General features: G+C 42.3%; 1 protein-coding gene across 1 annotated transcript in view; it reads right to left on the bottom strand.

Moving 5' to 3' along the window:
- LOC148220315 (E3 ubiquitin-protein ligase KCMF1-like) overlaps positions 1 to 22164 on the bottom strand; it is a 113370-nt gene that overhangs the window by 10510 nt on the left and 80696 nt on the right. Inside the window, exons 2-4 of the mRNA XM_088155670.1 lie at positions 18056 to 18223; positions 7788 to 7927; positions 41 to 142 (exon numbers count right to left, since the gene is read on the bottom strand). Coding sequence (XP_088011796.1) covers positions 41 to 142; positions 7788 to 7927; positions 18056 to 18223 — 410 coding nt within the window. The remainder of the gene's footprint in view (positions 1 to 40; positions 143 to 7787; positions 7928 to 18055; positions 18224 to 22164) is intronic.

Below are 22164 nucleotides of genomic sequence, written 5' to 3'. Positions count from 1 at the left end.
GAACAGTCTTTCCCTTTTCCCTCAACTTAAGAAAGGATATTAAATCTCTAGGAGCTCTGTGTTCCAGTGTAAGATGAGCTGCAAAGTCATCTGTGACATGATTAGGATCCCCTCCAGGTAATGCTGCACATATTGGACAGATCTGAAACAACAAAGTGAGAAAAAAAAAAACCAAACACAACCAACTTTACACAAATCAGAAAACAATTCGGAGTTGATCACTTGACATGGATTCTTATACTTTAAGTATCACATTCTAATCCTACACCTAAACAGCCACAATTTAAAACAGTAAATGTGTTCAAACACAGCTGTTAATTGTATCATCTTTTTAAGTCTCACTTTTCCTTGTAATTATGCTTTTAATAATACCATGGAAACCAAAAAGTAAAATTTTCAAATCCTCTCTGCAATGTTTCAGCTTTCAATATTGTCTTTATATGTCAATTCCAGCAGACAGTAGGTCTTATTACAGAGGATTACTGCTTGAATGTACCTATATATGACATTATCAAGTTGATTTACTGTTCTTTGAATCCCCAAACAACTTCTCATTCATCTCACCAGTGAAGTGTAGGCAGGAGAATGAAACTAGATGTGAATATTCATTAAAGTATCCAACTGAGACCACCCACCACAGTAACACAAGTAAAAATTTGGCAGAGAAACTCCTTATTCCTACCAAGTATTTTGAGAGATAACATTATGGTTTTGTTTTCCTCTTAAGCCTAAACCCACATTTATAAAAGTCTAGGGACACTTACTGCCATAGCAATTTTCATTTTTTATTTTGATTTTTTCCCCCCAATGACTGCAACCACCTGAGAAAAGTGTGCCTTAAAAGTCCTTTGCAACAGTTTTGCAGGCCAGCCTTCAAGCTTGACAGATCACGTTAATAAACCAGAAAGGAGAAACTTTGACACAGTATATGCTAGGTCTTAACTACTCTTCCAAGGATATCAACCTGGACTTTGCAACTGATAAGACTGTAAATTAGGGGGGAGACTCCAGATTGGGAGGGGTGAGGGAATCAATAGAACCATACAAACCTATGAAGAGAAATGCAGGGGGAAGGGAGAGCCAGGAGGAACAAAGGGGAGGGTAGACAGAAACGTGTATAAAGTGGACTGGTCAAATGTAAAACAGAGGTGGTCAGTATGTTTGTCTGACCGAGCCTGATCACCACAGTCTGCCCTGTCTTCCTATATCTTCTTATTAAATTTTAACAATCTCTGCATAATGTTGCTCTCTATCCCATGTGTATGTATGCTGCAAGTGCCAGCTACTGGTGAGACCTGCGTATGTGTGAACAAAACTTGGTGCCAGATACTGGAGTCAGACTAGGGCTATAGGTGTCTCTGTGGCCTGTGACCTTAAATGAAGGTATCCAGTCTCTATTTCTTCCCCTGCTTAGTCATTCATACTAACAAATGGAGTTCACCTAAAGTTTACCTATGCCAAGTTTTGAGCAGGGCCCACTTTTACTAAGCTGTGAGCAAGTTACAGTTAAACGTAAACCTACACAATTAATTTCTAATATTCTATAAGTAAACTTATTTTAATCCCCAACAATCCCCCCCCTTTGGTTTTATTCAATATGCCTGCTAATATTTTAGACAGAACTCTTAGGATTTCTCAATGTGCCTATTCATTTTCAGTATTTTCATATATAATATTAATGTAAGTGATAGACATAACAAAATCAAACCCAACAAGGCTATCATGGGATGCAACATGAAGTTAGCAATTTCTGTGGCTGTCAGTGACCAGCCTTCTTACGAGTGAATGATGAATCCGGGAATCTTTTCATGCAACTTTATTGCATAATAAGTACACAGTAATACAGTGTAAGGACCTTCCCATTTCAGTTCAAATTTATTCTTTATCTGATAATTTTTTACCAATACTTGATCTCCAGGTTGAGTATCGTATACTTTATCTATTGTGTCACTCATTCATCTCCATCTAATAGGCTGGTCCTCGCCAGGATAGAAGTCCCAGGCACTGCCAAATGTCTTCCAAACAATATTTCTGCCCAACATAGTCCTATGGGTTGCTTGGGTGAATTTCTTATGTTCCATAAAACTAGATTTAGAGCCTCTGGCCATTTTAATCCTGTGCGCATGCATACTTTAAGTTTTCTTTGATTGTCCTATTTATCCTCTCTACTTTCCCTGACAATTTGGATTGTTAAGGAATATATAATTGTTGTAAAATTCCCAATGCCTTAAATATTTGAATGTGTATAGCTGCTCCAAAATGTCACACTCTATCTGAATCTGTTATTTTTGATATTTCATACCTAGGAATGATTTCCTTCAGTAAAATTTTTACTGTGGTTCCTGAATCTTCCTTTTGGGTAGGAAAAGCTTCCACCCACCCCAATAATTGCTCCACTATCACCAACAAATGCTTATATGCTAATGATGATGGCATGTCTGCATAATCATGTACTGAAAAGGAAAGTATGCTGGGGATTGTACACCTTTATGCTCAGGGTCTTGGTCACAATTAAATGCAAACTAGTTTTGCATCTCCCTACAATCCTTTTTACAGCAGCATAAATTCCCAGTGCTGCTCATATTCATGACACTTGCTTTGTGATATTTTCAGTGCTGCTGTGAGATTCATTGTGGAACCATCTAACAATGACCAATAAATACTTTTTTCAGTAAAACAGACTTTCTTCCTATTGTCCACACTCCATCTGTCTTGGACAGCTTCTCACTTTTCCCAGTTTCTTTTCTCCTCCAGTCATACCTCTTTAGATAATTTAGTTATACTTCGTAAGTTCAGTCCTTCCAGATTTGGAGTGGTAACCATAAAAAGCAGTACCTGCTGTCTGGTTGCTGCTTTTGCTGTGGCATTGGCCAGGGCATTTCCTTGGGGTATGGGCTGCACAGTGTATCACTGATATTTGCTCTGGCAAATGTATAGCCTCTAGCAATTTCCTTATCTCTTTGCCATTTGCCACTTCTTTTCCTGCTATAGTTAGAAATTCTCTCCCCTTCCATAGCATCCCTATGGTATAACACACTCCAAAAGCATATCGTGAGTCAGTATAAATATTCACTCACCTGTTTTTACCTTGTTTTGCTGCTTGTATAAGGGCTATCAGTTCTACACCTTGTGCACTTATTTCTGCTAGCAAGGCTTCCGATGACTCTCTTACACCTTCGTCACCCACAACTATGTGTCTCATCACATGCTTTCCATCCTGGTAGTATGAGGATCTATCCACATACAGGGTTAAATCAAGGTTTAACATAGGTTCATCTTTTAAATCCTCCCGTGTTTTGCTAGGTGTCATAATGACTCTTCTACAATCCTAGTGTGGAGTACCATCTTCTGGCAATGGCAAGAGCATAGCAGGGTTCAAGGGATTACAATGCCTTAAAATTATATTGTCTGCCATCAGCAAAATAAGCTCATACATATCTTTGTGGTGATAGGGCCTGAGTTGCATATTAATTCAACAATATTTCCACCTCATGTGGCATGAGTACGTACAGCTGATGTCCTGAAATCCAAGAACGGCTCTTTTCTACTATCTCAGCTGCTGTGGCTATAGCCCTAGTACACTGAGGAGTACCAGATACAACAGGATCTAACTTAGCTGAATAATATGCTATAGTCCTCTGATGTGGTCCGAGTTGCTGTGTATTTACTCCACTAGGTACTCCCTTTCTCTCATGTCTATGCAAATACAAAGGCTTAATATAGTCTGGCAAATCTAATGCCAGTGCAGTCATTAAAGCTTTCTCGACAGTTCCAAATGCTTGCTTTCTTTCTGGGCCCCATGTCAAAGGTTCCAATTCTTCCTACTTTGTGGCTTCAGTTAAGGGTTTGACTCTCCCCGCCCTAGAATCCATGATCTACAGAATCTTACTTGTCCTAAATAAAACCCTTAACTGCTTTTTTGTCACTGGCTGGGGTAAATTTATGATCATTTGAATTCTGTCTGGATCTATTAACCTCTGCCCTTCTCTTAGGATGAATCCCAAATACTTCTGTTTGACACAGCTGTAATTTAGATAAAAATGCAGTGTCCTTTCTCAGACACTTCTGTACATAAGTGACATATACTGTGCACTTATATTTTGAATTGCTATCAATAAATCATCCACATACTGTACTAACACTGAATCTCTGGGTAGTTGTACATCTTCTAAATCTATTTTCGATATTTGTGAAAATATGGTTGGTGCTCCCGCAAAGCCTCGAGGCAACCTTATCCAAGTTAACTGTTTCCCTTCCCAAGTGAAAGCAACCAGTAGCTGGCTTTCTTCTTCCATTGGAATACTAAAAATGCAGCAGTTAAATCTATGACCACAAATACCCTTTCCCAGTGTGGAATTTGTAATAAAATGGTTGATGGATCTGGTACCACTGGATGTGGCACTATCACATGCTCATGAATTTTTCTTAGGTGTTGTATAAGTCTATATCCTGGACTACCCTCTTTATCGACTCTAGTTGTGGTAACTGGCAATAATAGGGTATTATAAGGGGATTCACTTTCCCTTAGAATACTGTTTGTTAAAACCACATCAATTAGCTTTTGAATACTTGGGCGTGCTTCCCTGGGGATAGGATACTGCTTTACTGCAGGTGGAACACCCTCCCCTTGGTTTTTATCTGCACTAGTTATGCTGACTGCAATAGTCCCATATCTGTGCTTGTCTGGCTCCACAATAACTTTGGGTTTTTCTTCAATTCTGAGGGTATTCCAAAAGCATTTCTGGTTATACCTTCTTTCAGTTTTTCTTTTATCATATTAATTCCCATAACATCTAAATCTATTCCTTCTGATGCCAACTTTATTTCTACATCCAAAGCCTGCAACAGATCCTTTCCCAGGAGACACATGGCTGAGTCCTCAGCTATTACAAATCTTCCCTGTATGCTCTTAATTCCAAATCCTCTGCTCCTATCCTGAAAATTTTTTGCCAACACTGTTGCCAATAAACTCACTTTCTATTCTTTCTTTTCACCTTCCATTCTTCTACCTTTTTCCTTTTTGCCCTGCCATCATATACAAATGTGGACACAATATTTTTTAACATTTATTCTTTTACTGTATTAGATTTCAGCTAGGTTCTTTTTACCTGCGGATGACAAAAACTGAGAATAAAGCATATGAGCCTCTATATATGCATTTGAACTTGAAACAACTCTAAACACCTTTGCTATTTCCCCAAGCTAACTCTCTGAGGGACTACAGATAATAGTTGTAAAATGTTAACATGTGAGTAGTATTTGGTAGAGCTGCTGGTTGCATAGCAGTGGAATTAGGCACTACTTGCAGGGACGTAGGGAACAGCCCTGCAGTTTGTGGCAGTGGCAGGGAAATGAGCAGGAGCAATCAAGGAGGAAATAAAGCAGCTGTGATTTGCAGGGGGGCAGATAGAAGCAAAAGCCAGCCGAGCGCCTAAACAGCCCCTCCTTATGTTGACCAATGATCATTTTGCCGTATTTTCTACCCATCCTGTTGCTGGGGAGGGAGGTGAGAGAGAGTAGCTTGATGGGCATCTGGCAGCCAGCCAAGGTTGACTCACCCCACCCCGGACCTTTCACTTCAGTCTAGTTGCTGCCTTACTAAATACAAAATGAATCCGCTAAGTGTGACTGAGTAGCAGAAAAGTGATGTCTTCATTCTGAAACGTGATATTCAAAGATGATATCTGATTGCATTTCTTACAATTTTCAGGGCTGCAACCCTAAAAAAGACCCCTCTACCTGAATGCTGCTTTTGAAACTCAATATCAACAGTAACAATCATCATAATTCCAGCCACATCCATCTGAACATGTCTCGCATTTCTGACCATTATCCTTAATCACTTGATGGAGAAATAATAATTACTCCAGTTTTAAATCTAAAAATGAAAAAATATACACCAATAATTCATGTGTTTTTAGGGAAGACCAAGACACTTTTGAGTCTCAGAGCAGGCTGACCAGTTGTGAGAGACCGGAGGACATTGCTGGCTCAAAACATTTTGGGTGCATGTGTGAGAGGAAGGAGCAGGTCGGGCCTTGCCTTTGGTGAGGCGATGCACTGCCCCGTACACCCCACTCTCCCTGGGCCTATATCCCAGCCCCCACAATGGCCGCCAATCACTGGCACACTGGAGGCAGTGCTCCACATCTCATCCCTGGAGCCTCAATCTAGCCCCAGAGTGGCCAGATGACCAGAAATCCCACCTGAGGGAAGGGCCCAGGAAAGCCAAAGGGTACTTAAACCAAAGTATGAGGTGAGCACAGGTCTTGGCCCTACCTCCTCTTGGAATTTCTATCAGCTGAACACTGCTGGAACCAGGAGTGGCAGCTATGTTTGTTCTTTTCTATATTTATTCTCTTTTTCTCTTTCTTCTAATTCCCTCTTCTTGGAGTTTTGACTAACTTAAAATCAAATAGGTTTGGAGTTTGCTAAGTTGAATGAGCTGAAGTTAATGCTTTGTGAAATGCTTTATGTTGATTGAATGTTGGTCTAAACTTTTACCAAAGTTCTCTGATTTTCTGAAGTTGCCAGTAAAGTTTTTTATTGTTGTTTAGACCTCTTGAGAATATCTTGATGGTATTTCTCCTGTGTGTCTAACTCTGAATACATGAAAAACCGTAAGCCCTTTAAAGAGGCTCGTCAAGAGCTTTTGGGGGTCTTACACCAGTTTTAATTCTTCTATTACTCCTTGATATAAGGCCCTTAGCAGGCGCTAATGGGGAGAGATTCTCCTCCTCCCACATAAGTTCTCAAAAAAATTTTCTTCAAGTATGCACATTTTATAGGGATCTACAACAAAAATAACTAACAACAGTTCCCTGAATGTCCTTCTGTAATCATACATTCCTCAGGCGTAAACAGTATTCACACACAAATATGAACATATTCCCTACTGCTGGAAAGATAGCCAAATTTCTTGGTCAAGAATTTAACCTAGGATTGATAACACACATAACTGTTGAATTAATGAAGTGAGTGTTGGAAATAAATACAAAATATGCACCTGCACCATAAAGGGAAATCTAAAAAAAGGGCTACAGAATTTTCTAAAAAGAAAATTGTCTGAACTCAAAGCAGTGCAAGCATGTAGTTTCTCAACACTGTAATGAGGGTTGAGAAGAAACTATTTCTAAGGGTATCAAAATCCAAGTTATTTATTATTTTATTGTTTCCATAGCAAAGAAGTCACCTCGCATTTCAGAAAAATTTCAGACCTGGCACAAGCAACAGTAACATCTAGATGTAAAGACTTGAGGAGAACGCTTACTGACAAAAACAGAAGCAAAATAACTGTTGCAGTAGGCTATTCTATGGCATGTAGTTGCTCTGCATCAATGGCCACTGTTGAAATCATCAGAAAAATCAAGTGGAAGGGTTGAGGGAAGCAGCAAGGGTCATTTTATAAAAAAATTCCAATATATTAAAAATCAATATATCAATATTTTAAAAAGTTTTTATTTTTACAAAGGTTTAGCCTTTTCTGTAACACCAGGATTTAGTGGCCTGCACGCCAAGGATCCGGGGACTCGGCTGCATAACTGACACAGACGGATGAGAAAGTGCTGTGAGAAACTCTAGAGAGAGGAAAAGGTGATGATGTAGGCACTGTTAATAGCTCAAGGAGTCAATAGGGAAAACACCAGCATAGTCTGTGTGTATGTATAGTACATACCTTTCTGGTCCGCATTTAAATTACCACATACTTCAAGAAAAAAACCACCTCATTTTCTGGATATTTTCATATACTTTCATTGTAATTTATAAACAACGCTAAAGCAGCTTACCACCTCTGTTGATGTTTCTGCGTGTTCAGAAGCAACGTGTTCCTGAAGAGATGTTTCTGTATAACCCATCTTTCCACAATAAGGACAAGTAAAGGACTGTGGCTGCTCTACAGAGAAAGCTTCTCCACCATAATACAAATCTAGAAAAATGTGAGATTTTAGGAATGGTTCATTTCAAGCAGGATAGCTCATTACTTTATTTATATAACTTCTTTATATATACACTTGTGTACATGTAATCACAGTCAATTTCATTAATTAATCAAAATAAACATTTTCCTTCTGCACAAAGTGTATATGCCAATACTATAAAGCTGTTCAATGACTCAACTTCCAAAAGAATAAACAGACTACATGATTTTTACACTAGCAAACAACATGACTCTTCCTGAATGTTAGTAAACTAAGTCTGATGGTGCTGGTGAACTATCACTTTTCTCCCCATCCTTGTTTTTACCATAGCTGAGCTTGTATTACAGATAAAATCACTGTAGATGCACTGTGCTCTCACAGCAAATCTACGTTAAATATTGTAATTTAAAATGACTCAGTGACACCAGCACTTCATATGTTGATATTGGTGCCATAGCTGAAACAGCGTTTAACAATGCGGGGAGCTAATCTCTAGCTAAATGAATCATCTTCTAATAGTAAAGCCTCAATCTATTCAGACCTCAGAAGTGGCATTTTAAAGCTTAACTTCATGTAAGCAGCTCACATTTTTGCAAAAGGTAGCTGGAGGGTTTTGATCTTGTACCCTTATAAGCACCCAAGATGAACTTAGACCATGGGAACTTAAACAGAAGTAACATAAGTTCTTAATATAATTTTCCTGGGAAATGGTATTACCTTATTTGCCTAGTTAACTCCTTGAAAAGGGCAGGAACAGTGAGAAAACCATATGCTTCCACATAATACAAATCATAAAGCATCCTCAACTTAGTATGTAGTCTGTGGCTGCCTGCCAGCAATTCTTTTTCAGAAACACCAAAACTGGGAAATCGGCTCTGAACTTCCTTGCTGTTCTGTCATATGCACATCCCTGTTCTTTAATAGACCTACTGCAATGCTTTCTGCCCTTTGCCGGGATAGCATACCAATGTTTGTGCCCATTCAGCATTTTAAAGTTTATGTCTAACAAGCATCTTTTCCCAGAATCACTCTAGGAACTGAAAAACAATACAATTGTCACCATTCAGACTTTCACCTTCCTCATTCAGAAGCATTAGATTGTGCATTGACTTACAGAAGAACTGATGCCTGGAAAGGCTGACCTGGAACAGAGACTAGACGGAGCAAAAGGAATAAAATAGGCATTTATTGAAAGGATACACCTTGGGCAGTGCATGAGCCTGGCCGGGGCTACACCCAAATCAAATCCAAGATGGATCCCGGTCACAAGTCTTTACACTTTCATAAGTTTTGGTTCATTTACATATTGGGGTCAGTTGTCCAACCACAGCCCCAGATTATGAAGTATCAGCCCCCTGGCTTGTCCCCTTCCCTTGCTGTTGTTTATGCTTTTTGGGTACGGGTTGTCCTTGATTATCTAGCTAGGAAGGGATTGTTTTGTCTAACTACCCTGTGAAGAGAACTTACTAACACCTAATATGAAGTTTCAGAGTTACACACTAAGCAGCAGAGAATCTGAAAAATATAAAAGCTAAAACCCAAGGCGTCAAGACAACTAGGCTCACTCATAAACACAAACACAGGTGAAGCTGAAAGTCACTAGTGATTCTTATTAATTTCCAGCAGGCTTACATGAGTCCCTATACTGGTCCAAGTCTCTCAAAATTCAAGGCCATGACTAAAACTCCTCCAGTAACCTCTCATTAGTATATATTTCACAGCATTTCAAGGCTGCTAAGCACTAAATCAATTGATCAGGTGTGGCAGGTAGGCCTTGGCTGGCCACCAAGTGCCCACCAAAGTGCTCTCTTCCCCTCCTCAACAGGACATGGGGAGGAAATAAGATGGAAAAACTCATGGGTTAAGATAAAGACACAGAGATTATTTACCAGTTATTGTCAGGGGCAAAACAGACTCTTACATGGGGAAAACTGATTTATTGCAAATAAAAATAGTGTAAGATAGCAAAGAACAAAGACAAAACTAAAACCACATTTCCCCTCCACCCTTCCCAGGCTCAATTTCACCCATGATTCTTGTACCTCCTTCCCCCACAAGAAGTACAGGCACATGGGGAATAAGGGGTTGCAGTCAGTTCAAAACACTTCATCTCTGCCGCTAATTCTTCCTCACACTCTTCCCCTGCTCCAGAGTGGGGGGTCCTTCACACAGGATTCAGTCCTTCACAAAACTGCTCCAACATGGGTCCTTTTCCACAGAGTACAGTCCTTCAGGAACAGACAGCTCTAGCATGGGTCACCCATTGGGCACAGATCCTGACAGAAAAACCTGCTCCTACATAGGCTATTTCTCCACAGGCTGCAGTTCCTGCCAGGAGCCTGTTCTGGTGCCTGGCCCTCCACGGGCTGCAGGGGAATATCTGCTCCAGAGCCTGGAGTAACTCATCCCCCTGCTTCTTCACTGACCTTGGTGTTTGCAGGGTTGTTCCTCTTGCATTTTTCTCACTCTTCCCTCACAGCTGCTGCACAATGCTTTTTACCCTTTCTTAAATATTTTATCACAGAGGCAGCACCAGCACTGCTGATTGGCTCAGCTTTGGCCAGTGGCAGGTCTGTCTTGGAGCCAGATGGAATTGGCTCTGACATGGGGGCAGCTTCTGGTGTCTTGTCACAGAAGCCACCTCTGCAGCCCCCCTGCCCACCCCCCCCAAAGATCCTGACAAGTATTCTTACAGACTTATACAATTGCACACTAATTTCACTAGAACTCCAAGCTATCGCTGACATCAGTCTATTTGGTTCATTACCCCATCACAACCCAGAACTTGAACAAGGTTTCAAGCACAGATTACCACAGAATCACAGAATGGTTTGGGTTGGAAGGGACCTTAAAGGTCATCTAGTTCCAACCCCCCTGCCATGGACAGAGATGTCAGTCACTAGATCAGATTACTCAGGGCCCCATCCAACCTGGCCTTGAACACTTCCAGGGATGGGGCATCCACAGCCTCTCTGGGCAACCTATTCCAGTGCCTCACCACCCTCTGAGTAAAGAATTTCTTCCTAACATCTAATCTAAACCTGCCCTCAGTCAGTTTAAAATTGTTCCCCCTTGTCCTATCACTATCTATCCATGTAAAAAGTTGCACTCTCTCTCTTTTTTAGAAGCCCCCTTCAAGTACTGGAAGGCCTCAATGAGGTCTCCCCTGAGCCTTCTCATCTCCATACTGAACAATCCCAGCACTTTCAGCCTGTCTTCATAGGACAGGTGCTCCAGCCTCAAGATCATCTTCGTGGCCTCCTCTGGAACCGCTCTAACAGGTCCATGTCTTTCTTGTCCTGAGGACCCCAGACCTGGACACAGTACTCCAGGTGGGGTCTCATGAGGGCAGAGTAGAGAGGGAGAATCCCCTCACTCGACCTACTGGCCACACCTCTCTTGATGCAGCCCAGGATGTTGTTGGCCTTCTGGGCTATGAGTGCACACTGCTGGCTCATGTCCAGGTCTCCCTGGATGGCATCCCATCCTTCTGTTGTGTCAGCTGCACTGCTCAGCTTTGTGTCATCAGCAAACTTGCTGAGGGTGCGCTCGATCTCACTGTCATTGATGAAGATATTGAAGAGCCGTGGTCCCAAGACAGAGCCCTGAGGGACGCTACTTGTCACCAGCCTCTACCTGCACTGGCTGTGCATTTCCTTCCAACTCCTCTGTTTGAGGAACAGATCCTTGCTCAGCCATGTCAGTATCCACCCTCCCTTGCTCAATTTCCTACAGACTGGGATAGGGAGCTCTTGCACTCTAAAGTAACCTGGCCTTAAAGAGTTGTGAGCTGTGGTCAGCCCCTCTGTCCATAAGGACAGTTACCCAGGTTATCTCATTCACCAACTCCTTAAACTGCTGGAAGTTCTCCTGCAAAGTTCAGGGTCTTTGCTCCTTGCCAGGCTCACACTCCTTCAGATCACAAACTCCATCAGGGCACGGTCGCTACAGCCCAGGCTGCCTCCAGTCTTAACCTCTTTAATGGGCTCATCTGCAGCAGTGAACACCAGGTCCAGTAATGTCTCACCTCTGGTTGGTTTGTCTAATACCTGAACCAGGAAGTTGTCCTCTACACACCCCAGGAGTCTCCTGGATTGCTTACAGCCATCTGTATTGCTTTCCCAGTCCAGGTGGTTGAAATCTGAAATCTCCCATCAGGATGAGAGCTTGCAAGTGCAACAGTTCTTGTAGCTGAAATAAGAAGGCCTTGTAGATAGGATCCCCGTGATCAGTTGGCCTCTAGTTGACCTCCACCACCAGGTGTCCTTTTCTGGCCTGGTTCTTGATTTTTACCCACAGCCTTCAGCCTTTTAATGTCCATCTTTGGCTTACCAACAGGACTGCAGTAGGTATCTCCTTCCCACACTGATTCTAGTTTAAAGTTCTCCTGATTAGTCCCACCAGCTTAAGCCCACAGACTCATTTGTCCCATCCAGGACAGGTGGATCCCATCAGGCCCCAGCATATGTTGTTTTCAGTGCTTTAAAACCCCAAAGTTTTGGTACAGGCACCAGTCCAGGAGCCAAGTATTGATATCCTGGGCTTGCCTGATTCTTCCAGAGTCTCCTTCCATTACTGGAAGGATTGAGGAAAACACTCCTTGTGCTCCTGAACTTTTTAGGATTCTTCCCTGGGCTCTAAAGTCGCTTTTGATTGACTGTCTGAAAGTTGCAGAATTTAATATTTAACACTAACAGAACAGACAATTTGGGGATACAGGCATCATACAGTCATTCTAAGACATTGACCTTACATTTTTTTTTGTGATATTGTTTGTGCATTGTTGAAAGAACAGGAATGGATAGTAGTCTAAAGGTTGAATTAGGCTTTTCCATCTAGTGGCAATATCCCTAATTCAGGCCCCAGAGAGGCAGCAATCTTCCCTGGAAAGAGGATCTGGTCTGAGAACAGGTGCTTCCGCTCCACACAGCGGGGAATGAATGACCATAACTCGATGTTGTTTCTTCTTGGCACTGGTCTTAATACAGGTTTTGTTGCAAGGACTTTTTCTCTCTGACCGTGACGAAACTGCTTGCACAGGTTCCTCCTCTTTCTCATTATGAGCTTCATTTACCATGCCCATGGATTTGTACCTGTTGTATAAGGGTATGTGAGAGAGTAACTTAGAGGGTAAGGAGGTTACTTTCTCTTACTGCTCCATGCTGCAACTTTCTTCTACCTTTCCTTATCCCTTGTGATACTGCCTTCCCTCTGGCAGAAAGCAGATCCTGGACCTGCCTCCATAGTGGCCATGTTGAGTTGGCTTCCATACATCATAGATGGCAGAGTACAGCTCCATTGATGAATCTCCCTCTTAAGACTCTCAAAATACTACTCAGTCTGCTGCTCACATCCTCCTGAAGCTCATCCACCAAGCAGAGTAGTTCATCAATCTGGTCACAGCTCCCACAGTCTTGCTTGCAATCACTTTCCATCTCTAGGAATATCCCTTCAGACATCCCACAGCGAGAAACCTGGGTGGTTGCATCTTTGAACAGGAGCTCTGTCTGTATGGCTCCATTGGTTTTCCCAGATGCTAGAAGCTCAGGAGAAGTAGAAGACACTGCTTTTTGCCAGATGGCCATCATGCTGCTGCTGCTGTGTGCCTGCCTACTAGGAATATATATGCTTGTTCATTGCAGTCAGGCAGTCAGTTGGACTGATTATTTTTGCCTGCTTAAATCTCCTGTGCTGCCTGGTGCAGACTCTGCCCCTTGCTGTCTCTTTCAGTGGGTCTGGGGTCAGTTGCTTGGGGAACACCCTCTGTTCAAGACAAGCCTCTATTTGTCCACATGTATCTCTTGTGGATTTTAAAAAATTATATGAGTAACACACTAATACAAAGGTTTGTTTACTTAGAGACTTTCAAATATTATGGTTTCTTAGATGTTTTCTAGATGCACAGGAACATTCATAAGATGGTTGGAAGAACTTCTTAGTAGTCAACATTGAATGTTAACTTATAGCTCCATAAGCAAGCATATATCAATCCTCTTTTCCCTATGAATCATGTACACTTAATGTTTATGATGATGCTGTCATTTAGCCCTATATGTAATATACAAGAATAACTGTCATCAGGGAACAAATAAGTTTAAACCGTATATCTCAGATAGTGACCAGAAAATTGAATTAAGATATACTGTTAGACAAATATTTTTACCTTGTGAATAAGCAGAAAAGTAAAGTTTAAGAAGGAATATCTAGAAACTTCAATGATATGATTTTCAAAACTAGATTTGTATAAACTTGTCTTTCAAACATCTGGATTTTCAGAGCACAGATTTCAAAGTCATTACAAGGCAGGCTTAGGGCAAGCAGCTACTGGAGAATTAGACATGAATGACATACTTCTCTGCTCAGAGAGCTCTGAGAAAGAAGCTATATATTGGTATATTCAGCTGTTTTGAACTTTAAATGCATATTGGAAATAGAATAATGTGTATATTCAATACTTCTTTTAAATCAAAAAGCTAAAAAAATTACTAAAAAATTTAAAACTTCAACAATATCTACACTACAATCACAGAATTGTCAGGTTTGGAAGGGACCTCTGGAGGTCATCTAGACCAAACCTGCCAAGGCAGGGTCACCTACAGCAGGTTACACAGGAACACATCTGGATGGGTTTTGAATGTCTCCAGAGGGAGACTGCATGACCTCCCTGGGCAGCCTGTTCCAGTGCTCTGCCACCCTCAATGGAAAGAGATTCTTCCTCATGTTGAGGTGGAACTTCTTGTGCTTTAGTTTATGGCCATTGCTTCTTGCACTGTAGCTGGGCACCACTGAACAATCTGGCACCATCCTCTTGGCACCTGTGTCCTAGGGTGATGTTATGGTGTTTGTATCTCCAATCGTGTGTTCTGATTATGTTTGGTATTATGTCCTGTGCTTCCAGGACTGACTCTGAAAGTGAAGCTTTGTTTTGTCTTGTTATCAGCCGGCTCACCTCCCCCATGGTCTATGTTTAGGAGAGGTTTTAGCTCGGCTTGCTTGCTTGCTTGCCTGCTCGCTCGCTTCTGCCTCTTTTTCTTTCCTTCGCTTTGCCCTTGCTTTTTGCTTATTAGTTAGTTCAGCTAGGCAGTCCAACTTTTTCCCTGGACTGTTTTCTTTTCCACCCCGTCCCCTCCCTCTCCTGGATACCATCTGAACCTGTTCTGGACGGGGACCTGGGAAACCCTAAGAAACACCGGGAGTCTGCCTTCTGTCACCTGCAGCAGTCATTCCCCAGCGCCGGAGACTGATAACTGAGCGACCACTCGCCGGAGAGACTGAGTTTGTCATCCCTTCAGAACGGTGAAAGAGTTTTTTGTCAGCTGGTGTTTTTTTTTTTCCCTGTGCTGGGGAGTGTCTTGCTTGTTAAATAAACAGGTTTTTTCTCCCACTCTTCTCTGAGGAAATTCTTCCCGAACCCGGTGGTGGGGGGGGAGGAGTCGTGGGGTTTGCTGTCTGGGGGCTCCTTCTGGAGGTTTTCCCCCAAATTTGCCCAAAACCAGGACAACCTGCCTTTGAGATATTTATATGAATTAATGAGATCCCCTCTCAGTTTTCTCCAGACTAACCAGGCCCAGCTCCTGCAGTATCTCCTCATAAGAGAGATGCTCCAGACCCCTAATCATCTTTGTAGCCTCTGCTGGACCCTCTTCAGTAGCTGTCTTTTTTGTACTGAGGAGCCCAGAACTGGACACAGCACTCCAGATGTGGCCTCACGAGGGCTGAGTAGAGGAGCAGGATCATTTCCTTCGACCTGCTGGCCACACTTCCTAATGCACCCCAGAATCCCATTGGCTCTCCTGGCTCCAGGGCACACTGCTGGCTCATGGCTAACTTGTCATCCATCAAGACTCCCAGGTCCTTCTCTGCAGAGCTGCTCTCTATTAGGTCAGCCCCCAAACTGTACTGGTATTTGGGATTATTCCTCCCCAAGTGAAGGACACTGCACTTGCCCTTATTGAACCTCATTAGGTGTCTCTCCATCCAACTCTCCAGCCTATCAAGAATCACTACAAACAGTTTTTATTAAAACATTAGCCTTGTAGGCTTAAAACAGGTATATGAAGAAATAAGCATCCAATGTTTTAAATGCAAAGATTTGCTATGAAAGTATCTCCGGAATTATAACACTCGTGTTATAAATATGATGTGATAGAAATGACTCAGGGAAGAAAAACAGTAATTTAGAGGACTACTTCCTAGCCCTTGCCACTAGTCTTCCTCATTCAGTAGAGTCTACCACTCTTGCTGCATTAACAACCCCCAATGTAATTACAAAACAACATTTTCCCTAAACTCTCACTATTATTTCTCTTCTTCACCATGGTATTTTCTGGTAGAACATATTGAGGGAAGGAGGGGTGGGTGCATGTAGTTTTGTTGCACCTTTTGAATTGAAAGTTAATTTAGGAGTAGTCCTTTTTATCAGATACTGTCTTGGTTTAGTTTAGGTTTGCTAATTTCAATGTACTAATTTTCTGTTGTGAGACAGAGTTAGGAGTAAAAGCAAGGCAGGCCTAAAACTTAAAAGGGTATGAAAGAAAAGCTTTATTAGCAACACTAAGAAAAGGAAAAAAAACCCCAAATTTAGAATAAGATCTTCAGATCACTTCTTCCTCCCCTCTCCTAACTTTCTTAACAACATACAAAAAACACTTCAGTCAGTCCTTCACTTAAATAATCATTTCAGTTTACTTCAGGGAGAGGAGTTTCTTCTTGTTTTGCTATAGGGATTTTTTCCAAGAGAAAAATAAAGTTCTCTTGTGTCTTCACTTTCACGATTCGCATCCTGCTGGGAAAATCTGCAAATCGTGAAACTCCTCCCATCTTCACAGCCTTCCCAGATCTGTGTTTGTGGGCCATGTCAAACTCATGGGGTATTACTTTTAAGGATAAGCTGTTTAAAAGCAAAATTTCTTTCTGTCTCTTTTTCCTCAAATTCCTCTGTTCATACTTCATTCTCAGGAACAGAGATTCCCCCTTTCCCTTGGGGCAAAGGATCTTTTTTTTAAACACTTCAGCCCCCCCCATGTTTTCTCCACAATTTATAGGAATTTTTAGTGCAGTACAGTCCATCCCATAGCTTACAAAAAAATTTTCAGCCAACTTTCACTGCATGTCCTCAATCTCCTCCCATCTGGAACCTGACTTCTGTTTTACTGACCTTGGTGTTTTCTCTCTGTTCTTTTTCCCTCTCACTCAGGGGAGGATTGAAGGTCTGCAAGTCTTATCTGAGCATTGAAAGAGTTAAGATCTTACATGGGGAATGCAGAGGCTGCGGCCAGGCCATGCTGGAGCTGTGCCAGGATCTCAGGAGACTCAGGCCGTGCTGAGAAGGTGGGGATGGGGGACGGCTAAGATCTCAATCAGCCTTCCTGGAGTTCAGCTGCTGCAGCACCCACTGCCCATGGCCACCCCTCCTCCCTGCTGCGACATGCCAGTTTTCCAGACAGGGGTCCCGGCTGCCTCCCCTCCAGGCCGCATGGGCGGCTGGGCGGGCTCAGCCACCCCGCAGCTGCTCGGAGCCGGCGGCAAGGCAGAGCCCCCGCCCGTGGCCCCTCTGGGGGGGGGCTAGGATCTAGCAATGGGCTTGTTTTTTTTTTTCTCTGGCCATTGGGGCCCCTGGTTGAAAACAGGGCCCAGCGAGCGGCCTCCCGAGCCCACCTCGGCCTGGCCTGGGCGAGGAGCCTGGGCCAGGTTGATATTACCTTGAACGAAGCAGGAAATAAAAGAAGGCTTTTTTCCGGGTTACTTCCTTCAAAATGTGTTTTCACGGAGGGAACTAAGTTCTCTAATTGGTTTCTCAGACTGTCAATAACCCAACCAGCCTCTAATTGGACCCATCAACTCACAGAGGAAGTTGTCATAGAGAAAAACCTCTGAGTCTGCCCTCCCTCAGGTGTAACCAGCACAGATACCTATCTAATATCTAATTTGCTGTGAGCCAAAACACTTAACCCAAAAGAATAAAAAAAAATTCATATGCTAGAACCAAAGGCAGAACAAGATTTTTATCAGGAGACAGTAATTTGATATGATTTTCAGCATGCTATTTGGAGGGGAAAATGTTCCCAAGTAGTGAAATAAAATAGAAGTTTTTAAGTAGCGCAAACAGCTTTAGTATAAATTAAATTATTACTTACCGAAATCTACTCTTGTTAGTATGCACTGCATTGGATGGTCAGTTGTATGCCTCGTTGTTGTTGCACCACTCTCATAACAAGTTGCACACAAATCGTAATCGTAGCAAATTAAACACTTGTATCTGCGACCTCGAAAATTTCCTTTTAAACATGCATCACAGCTGACACCTGTGAACAAAGAAAATGGCCTGAAAACAACAATAATTTCACATTGGTTCAATGATACAGATTTGTTGCTATAGCCCTCAACAACTAAAGGAATTCAACCAAGAAGCTTTTATGGAGCTGATGTGCAATAAGACTCAATTTTAAGCATATTTATATCTTTAAAAAGGCAGTAATCATCCAAAGTGAAAGTTAAATAAAAAACAGTCAAACACCCAAAATGATAAATTGTTAGGATACAAATTCTTTTTAATCACTTTTTTCACTGTTTGAAAACTTGGTTCAAAACATCCTCAAGGTTAAATAGTATAGTTTATGAAAACAACAAAACGAAGTCCACAGCAGACCATCTTGCAAGTCACACAAAACCACACACCACCACCTCCACATAACACCACCCATCCCTGGCTTTTGTGTAAATACTTTCCAATAATTAAATTCTGAAGAATGCCAGAACCATTTTTCACAACATAAACATATCCGAGAGCAGAGAATTAGGTCTTCTATTTTGAAGTACAGAATAACTTTGAATACATCTTAATTTTATGTTGCATCATCTCTTCAGCTTCTTCCTTTTGAAAGTTCAAACTTTGTACTGTAAATCAATCAGTAACACTGCCTGGATCAGGAAAAACCTTTATCTTCTAAAGACTTTTGCAATTTTCTCTGTGCCATTTCGGTGCTGTTAATTTAGATAAGGGCAAAGGAAGTATCATCATCTTTTCATCTGTCAAGGCCCACAAAAACTTCCATCATTACAGTAGCAAATTAAAGACCTTCATGATAATATTTAGTGTGTACAACACATGCGATATTTTGATTGAAGTCCTCCTTTAGGATCAATTTAAAAACAAGCTTTTCATAGTTCAGTGCAAATGCAGAAAATTTTATAGAAACAATATTATTGGAAGAAAGCACTGGCATTGACTCCAAGAGGATTAATAGAGGAACATCATCATGATCTCAAAACTGCAAATATCCCAATGGTCATTTCCTAATTATAAACTCTATTATCAGATAAAAATCAAGTATTAACACAACTCACCACTACTGCTTGTGATGTCAGGTCCAGGGAGAAAAGTTAAATTACATAGAGAGAATTCTCATCACATCTCTCCAAGCTATTATTTTTTCATATCATTCTAAAATATCATGTTTTCATTTTGATAACCTGACAGCAGGTGGCATAACGCACTACTTTCATACCCTTTTATGTAAGCGGAGAGAAAAGCATTAAAAAAAACAACTCAGAAATTCAGCTGTTTTTTTAATCCATATACTCCATTAATTAAAATTATATAAATTAATTAAAATTTTAGAAGTTTGGCCCTCTGCACCTTAAAAACAAACAAAAAAGCCCCACAAATCCCTCCCTCCCCCCACAACACTGAAAGATAACAGAATGCCAAAGTGAATTGAATGCATCCTAATTAATCTCAGGTTTTGAGGAAAAACGCACACTCTGGAGGGGTTCAATTATAAGCAGGGAACAAAAAGGGCAAATGAATAAACAAGTTGTGAAAAGAATTCAGCTTCTTCATGAAGTTCTGATTTACACGATGCGACAATGACTTTTTAAAAGCTTTTAAAATTATTTCCTCTTCAGTGGAAACAGTTTTCCTGCACCTTCCTCAGAATAGCCTCATGGAAATGATCAGAGAAGAAAAATAACCTGGCTTATTTTTAAATAAAGTTTTTTATGCATTTTACATTAGAAAATAGCAACGAGACTTTTTCAGTTTTTCTACTGTTAATTACCAATTTACAAGTACATATGTGGACTGATAAACAGACCCAAATAATGACATGTATACCAATGTACCCTCTCTTCACTATCAGAATAATTATGGCTACCAGGTTTCGATAAAAAACTTGCTGCTTGTTGTCCTGGGTAACCCAAAATGGTACTATATTCTGTATCTATCTGTGTCCAAAAATTGTTACTGTCTCTTTAAGACCCTGTAGCCAGAAAGAGAATCGTGGGCCAGGCAGGGGGGCCGTTTTTTAAAGCCGGGTTGCCTAAGCAGAGCTTTTTGCATTTGCTCAACATGGAGGCATTCCTTTGGGTTTCTTTTGCTTTTTGGGGTTTTTTTTTGTTTTTGGATGTTTCCTGGTCTTGGACTGCCTAGGGGCAAATTCTGGGAGTGCCTGTCTGCACTTGAGGCTCTGGGCCAAGTGGAGCGGCTCTGCTCCAGTCTGAGTCACCCCAGCCTGCCAGACAACTGCCCTGCTGAGAGTAGGGCAAAGTCCCTCCATGAGTTCTAGCCCTTAACTGAGTGGCAGCCATTAGAGTGTGCCAACGGCATCCGCTGACGGAGTTGTCTCTGCTGGAGAGATGGGAAGGGGGGGAGGGGGACTGGCGCCATTTCCCCCTTTGTCTTTCGAGTTATGTGCTTGGCTGCAAAACACGCCATCTTCGGCGGGGATGTCACGCCTCCAATTTAAGTGGTTCTTTTGATGCCTATATAACTCTTTGTGCACACACAAGTGCTAAGGTGCACACATGTATCAATGCACATGTGCTGGTTTGGCACTAAAGACAACCCACGGAAGTGATATTTTCTGAGAGGAGCAGCTAGAGCTTCCTCTATGTCTGACAAAAAAAACAACCAGTGATTGGTTATGATAACCGGCAACCGGTTAAACCACTGAAAGAGATGGACATGCCTCTGTGAAATTCTAATTTTAAAATGAACAAACCCTGGGAAGTGCTCTTTCCTTTCCAGACTCTCAGAAGGTAACGAGTCTGGCTGGGGCCAGGCCTTGCACAGTCGACAGACCTGGCCGGGGCCAGGCCAGGGCTGAGCCAGGCTGGGGAGGGGAGGCCCTTTGGCCACTGACATCCTGGCTGCTTCCGCCTCCTTCCCCAGCGTGGCAGAAATGCTGCCACTGCTAACACCTCTGGGAGCAGCTCCGGGCAGCTGGGCCTGCCCCACCACGGCACCCGCGCAACTGGGAGAGAGACAACCGGGCCCGTCCGGCAAGGCCCCCCCCACCCCTGCTCTGATATAGCGATGGCCAAGTGCTGGGAGCAGCTCTGGGCCGGGCCTTCCTGCTGCAGCCCCTGCGGCCTGGGGTGGGGGGCGGGAACTGAGCCAGGTTACCCCCATTCCCCCGGAATGGAATGCAGTCAAGCAACACACCACCGTTTCTGGCTGGGCCCTTGCTAAGATCCTAGTCCAGCCCAGCACAGCTGCTTAAAAGACTCCCTATCCTAAATAGCTCCAAGCCTCAGCCCGGAAGAGATCACATGACCATCTGCAGGCCCAGGCAAGATATGAACTCTTTCACTGCCCAGAATGAGACTGGCAGACACTTTGTTCTGTCTCCTGAGTGAAAGAAAAGGACAGTGATAGACATGCAGAGAAACAACATGAAGACACCAAGGTCAGTGAAGTAGAAGTCAGGTCCCAGATGGAAGGGATTCATGGAGATGCCTCACCCGTGGACTGAAATTTCTCTTTTTTTTAAGCTGTGGAGAAGAGACTCTTGTTTCCCTACAATTCAGAAATGCATTATGGGATGGATGAAATGTTCTAACTGTAGACATAAGCAGAGGTATTTCTGCTAAAGTAAACAGATATTGAAGTGGCTGTGATCCCATGAGAAGTTTGAATGGAGAGAAGACCCCTGCTGCCCGCCCCCAAGGAAGAGAAGGAAAAGACCTCTGTTTTCAAAGATGAAGAGAGCTTTTGTTTGAACTATTATGATCCTTAAAGTGTGCCCCATAAGTTGACATGGTCCTCGATAACAGTTGTGGGAAGACTGTTAGTCAAGGAAAAGATTTTTACACAGTGATCAGATTTCTATTCTCCCTGGGCGGATGATTACTCTGACATTGAGGCCATGAGAAAACTGTTACTCGTGAAGTCTCCACAAATTGAAGAGAGGTCTCCTCTCCCTAAGGAAGGGGATTATAGCTGGTCTTTGAGCCAGAGAGAGTT

This window comes from Sturnus vulgaris, chromosome W (genome assembly GCF_052056855.1).
Source record: "Sturnus vulgaris isolate bStuVul1 chromosome W, bStuVul1.hap1, whole genome shotgun sequence".
Lineage (NCBI taxonomy): Eukaryota > Metazoa > Chordata > Aves > Passeriformes > Sturnidae > Sturnus > Sturnus vulgaris.
The sequence above is the reverse complement of the archived record's forward strand: the minus strand, read 5'-3'. Positions and strand labels throughout refer to the sequence as shown.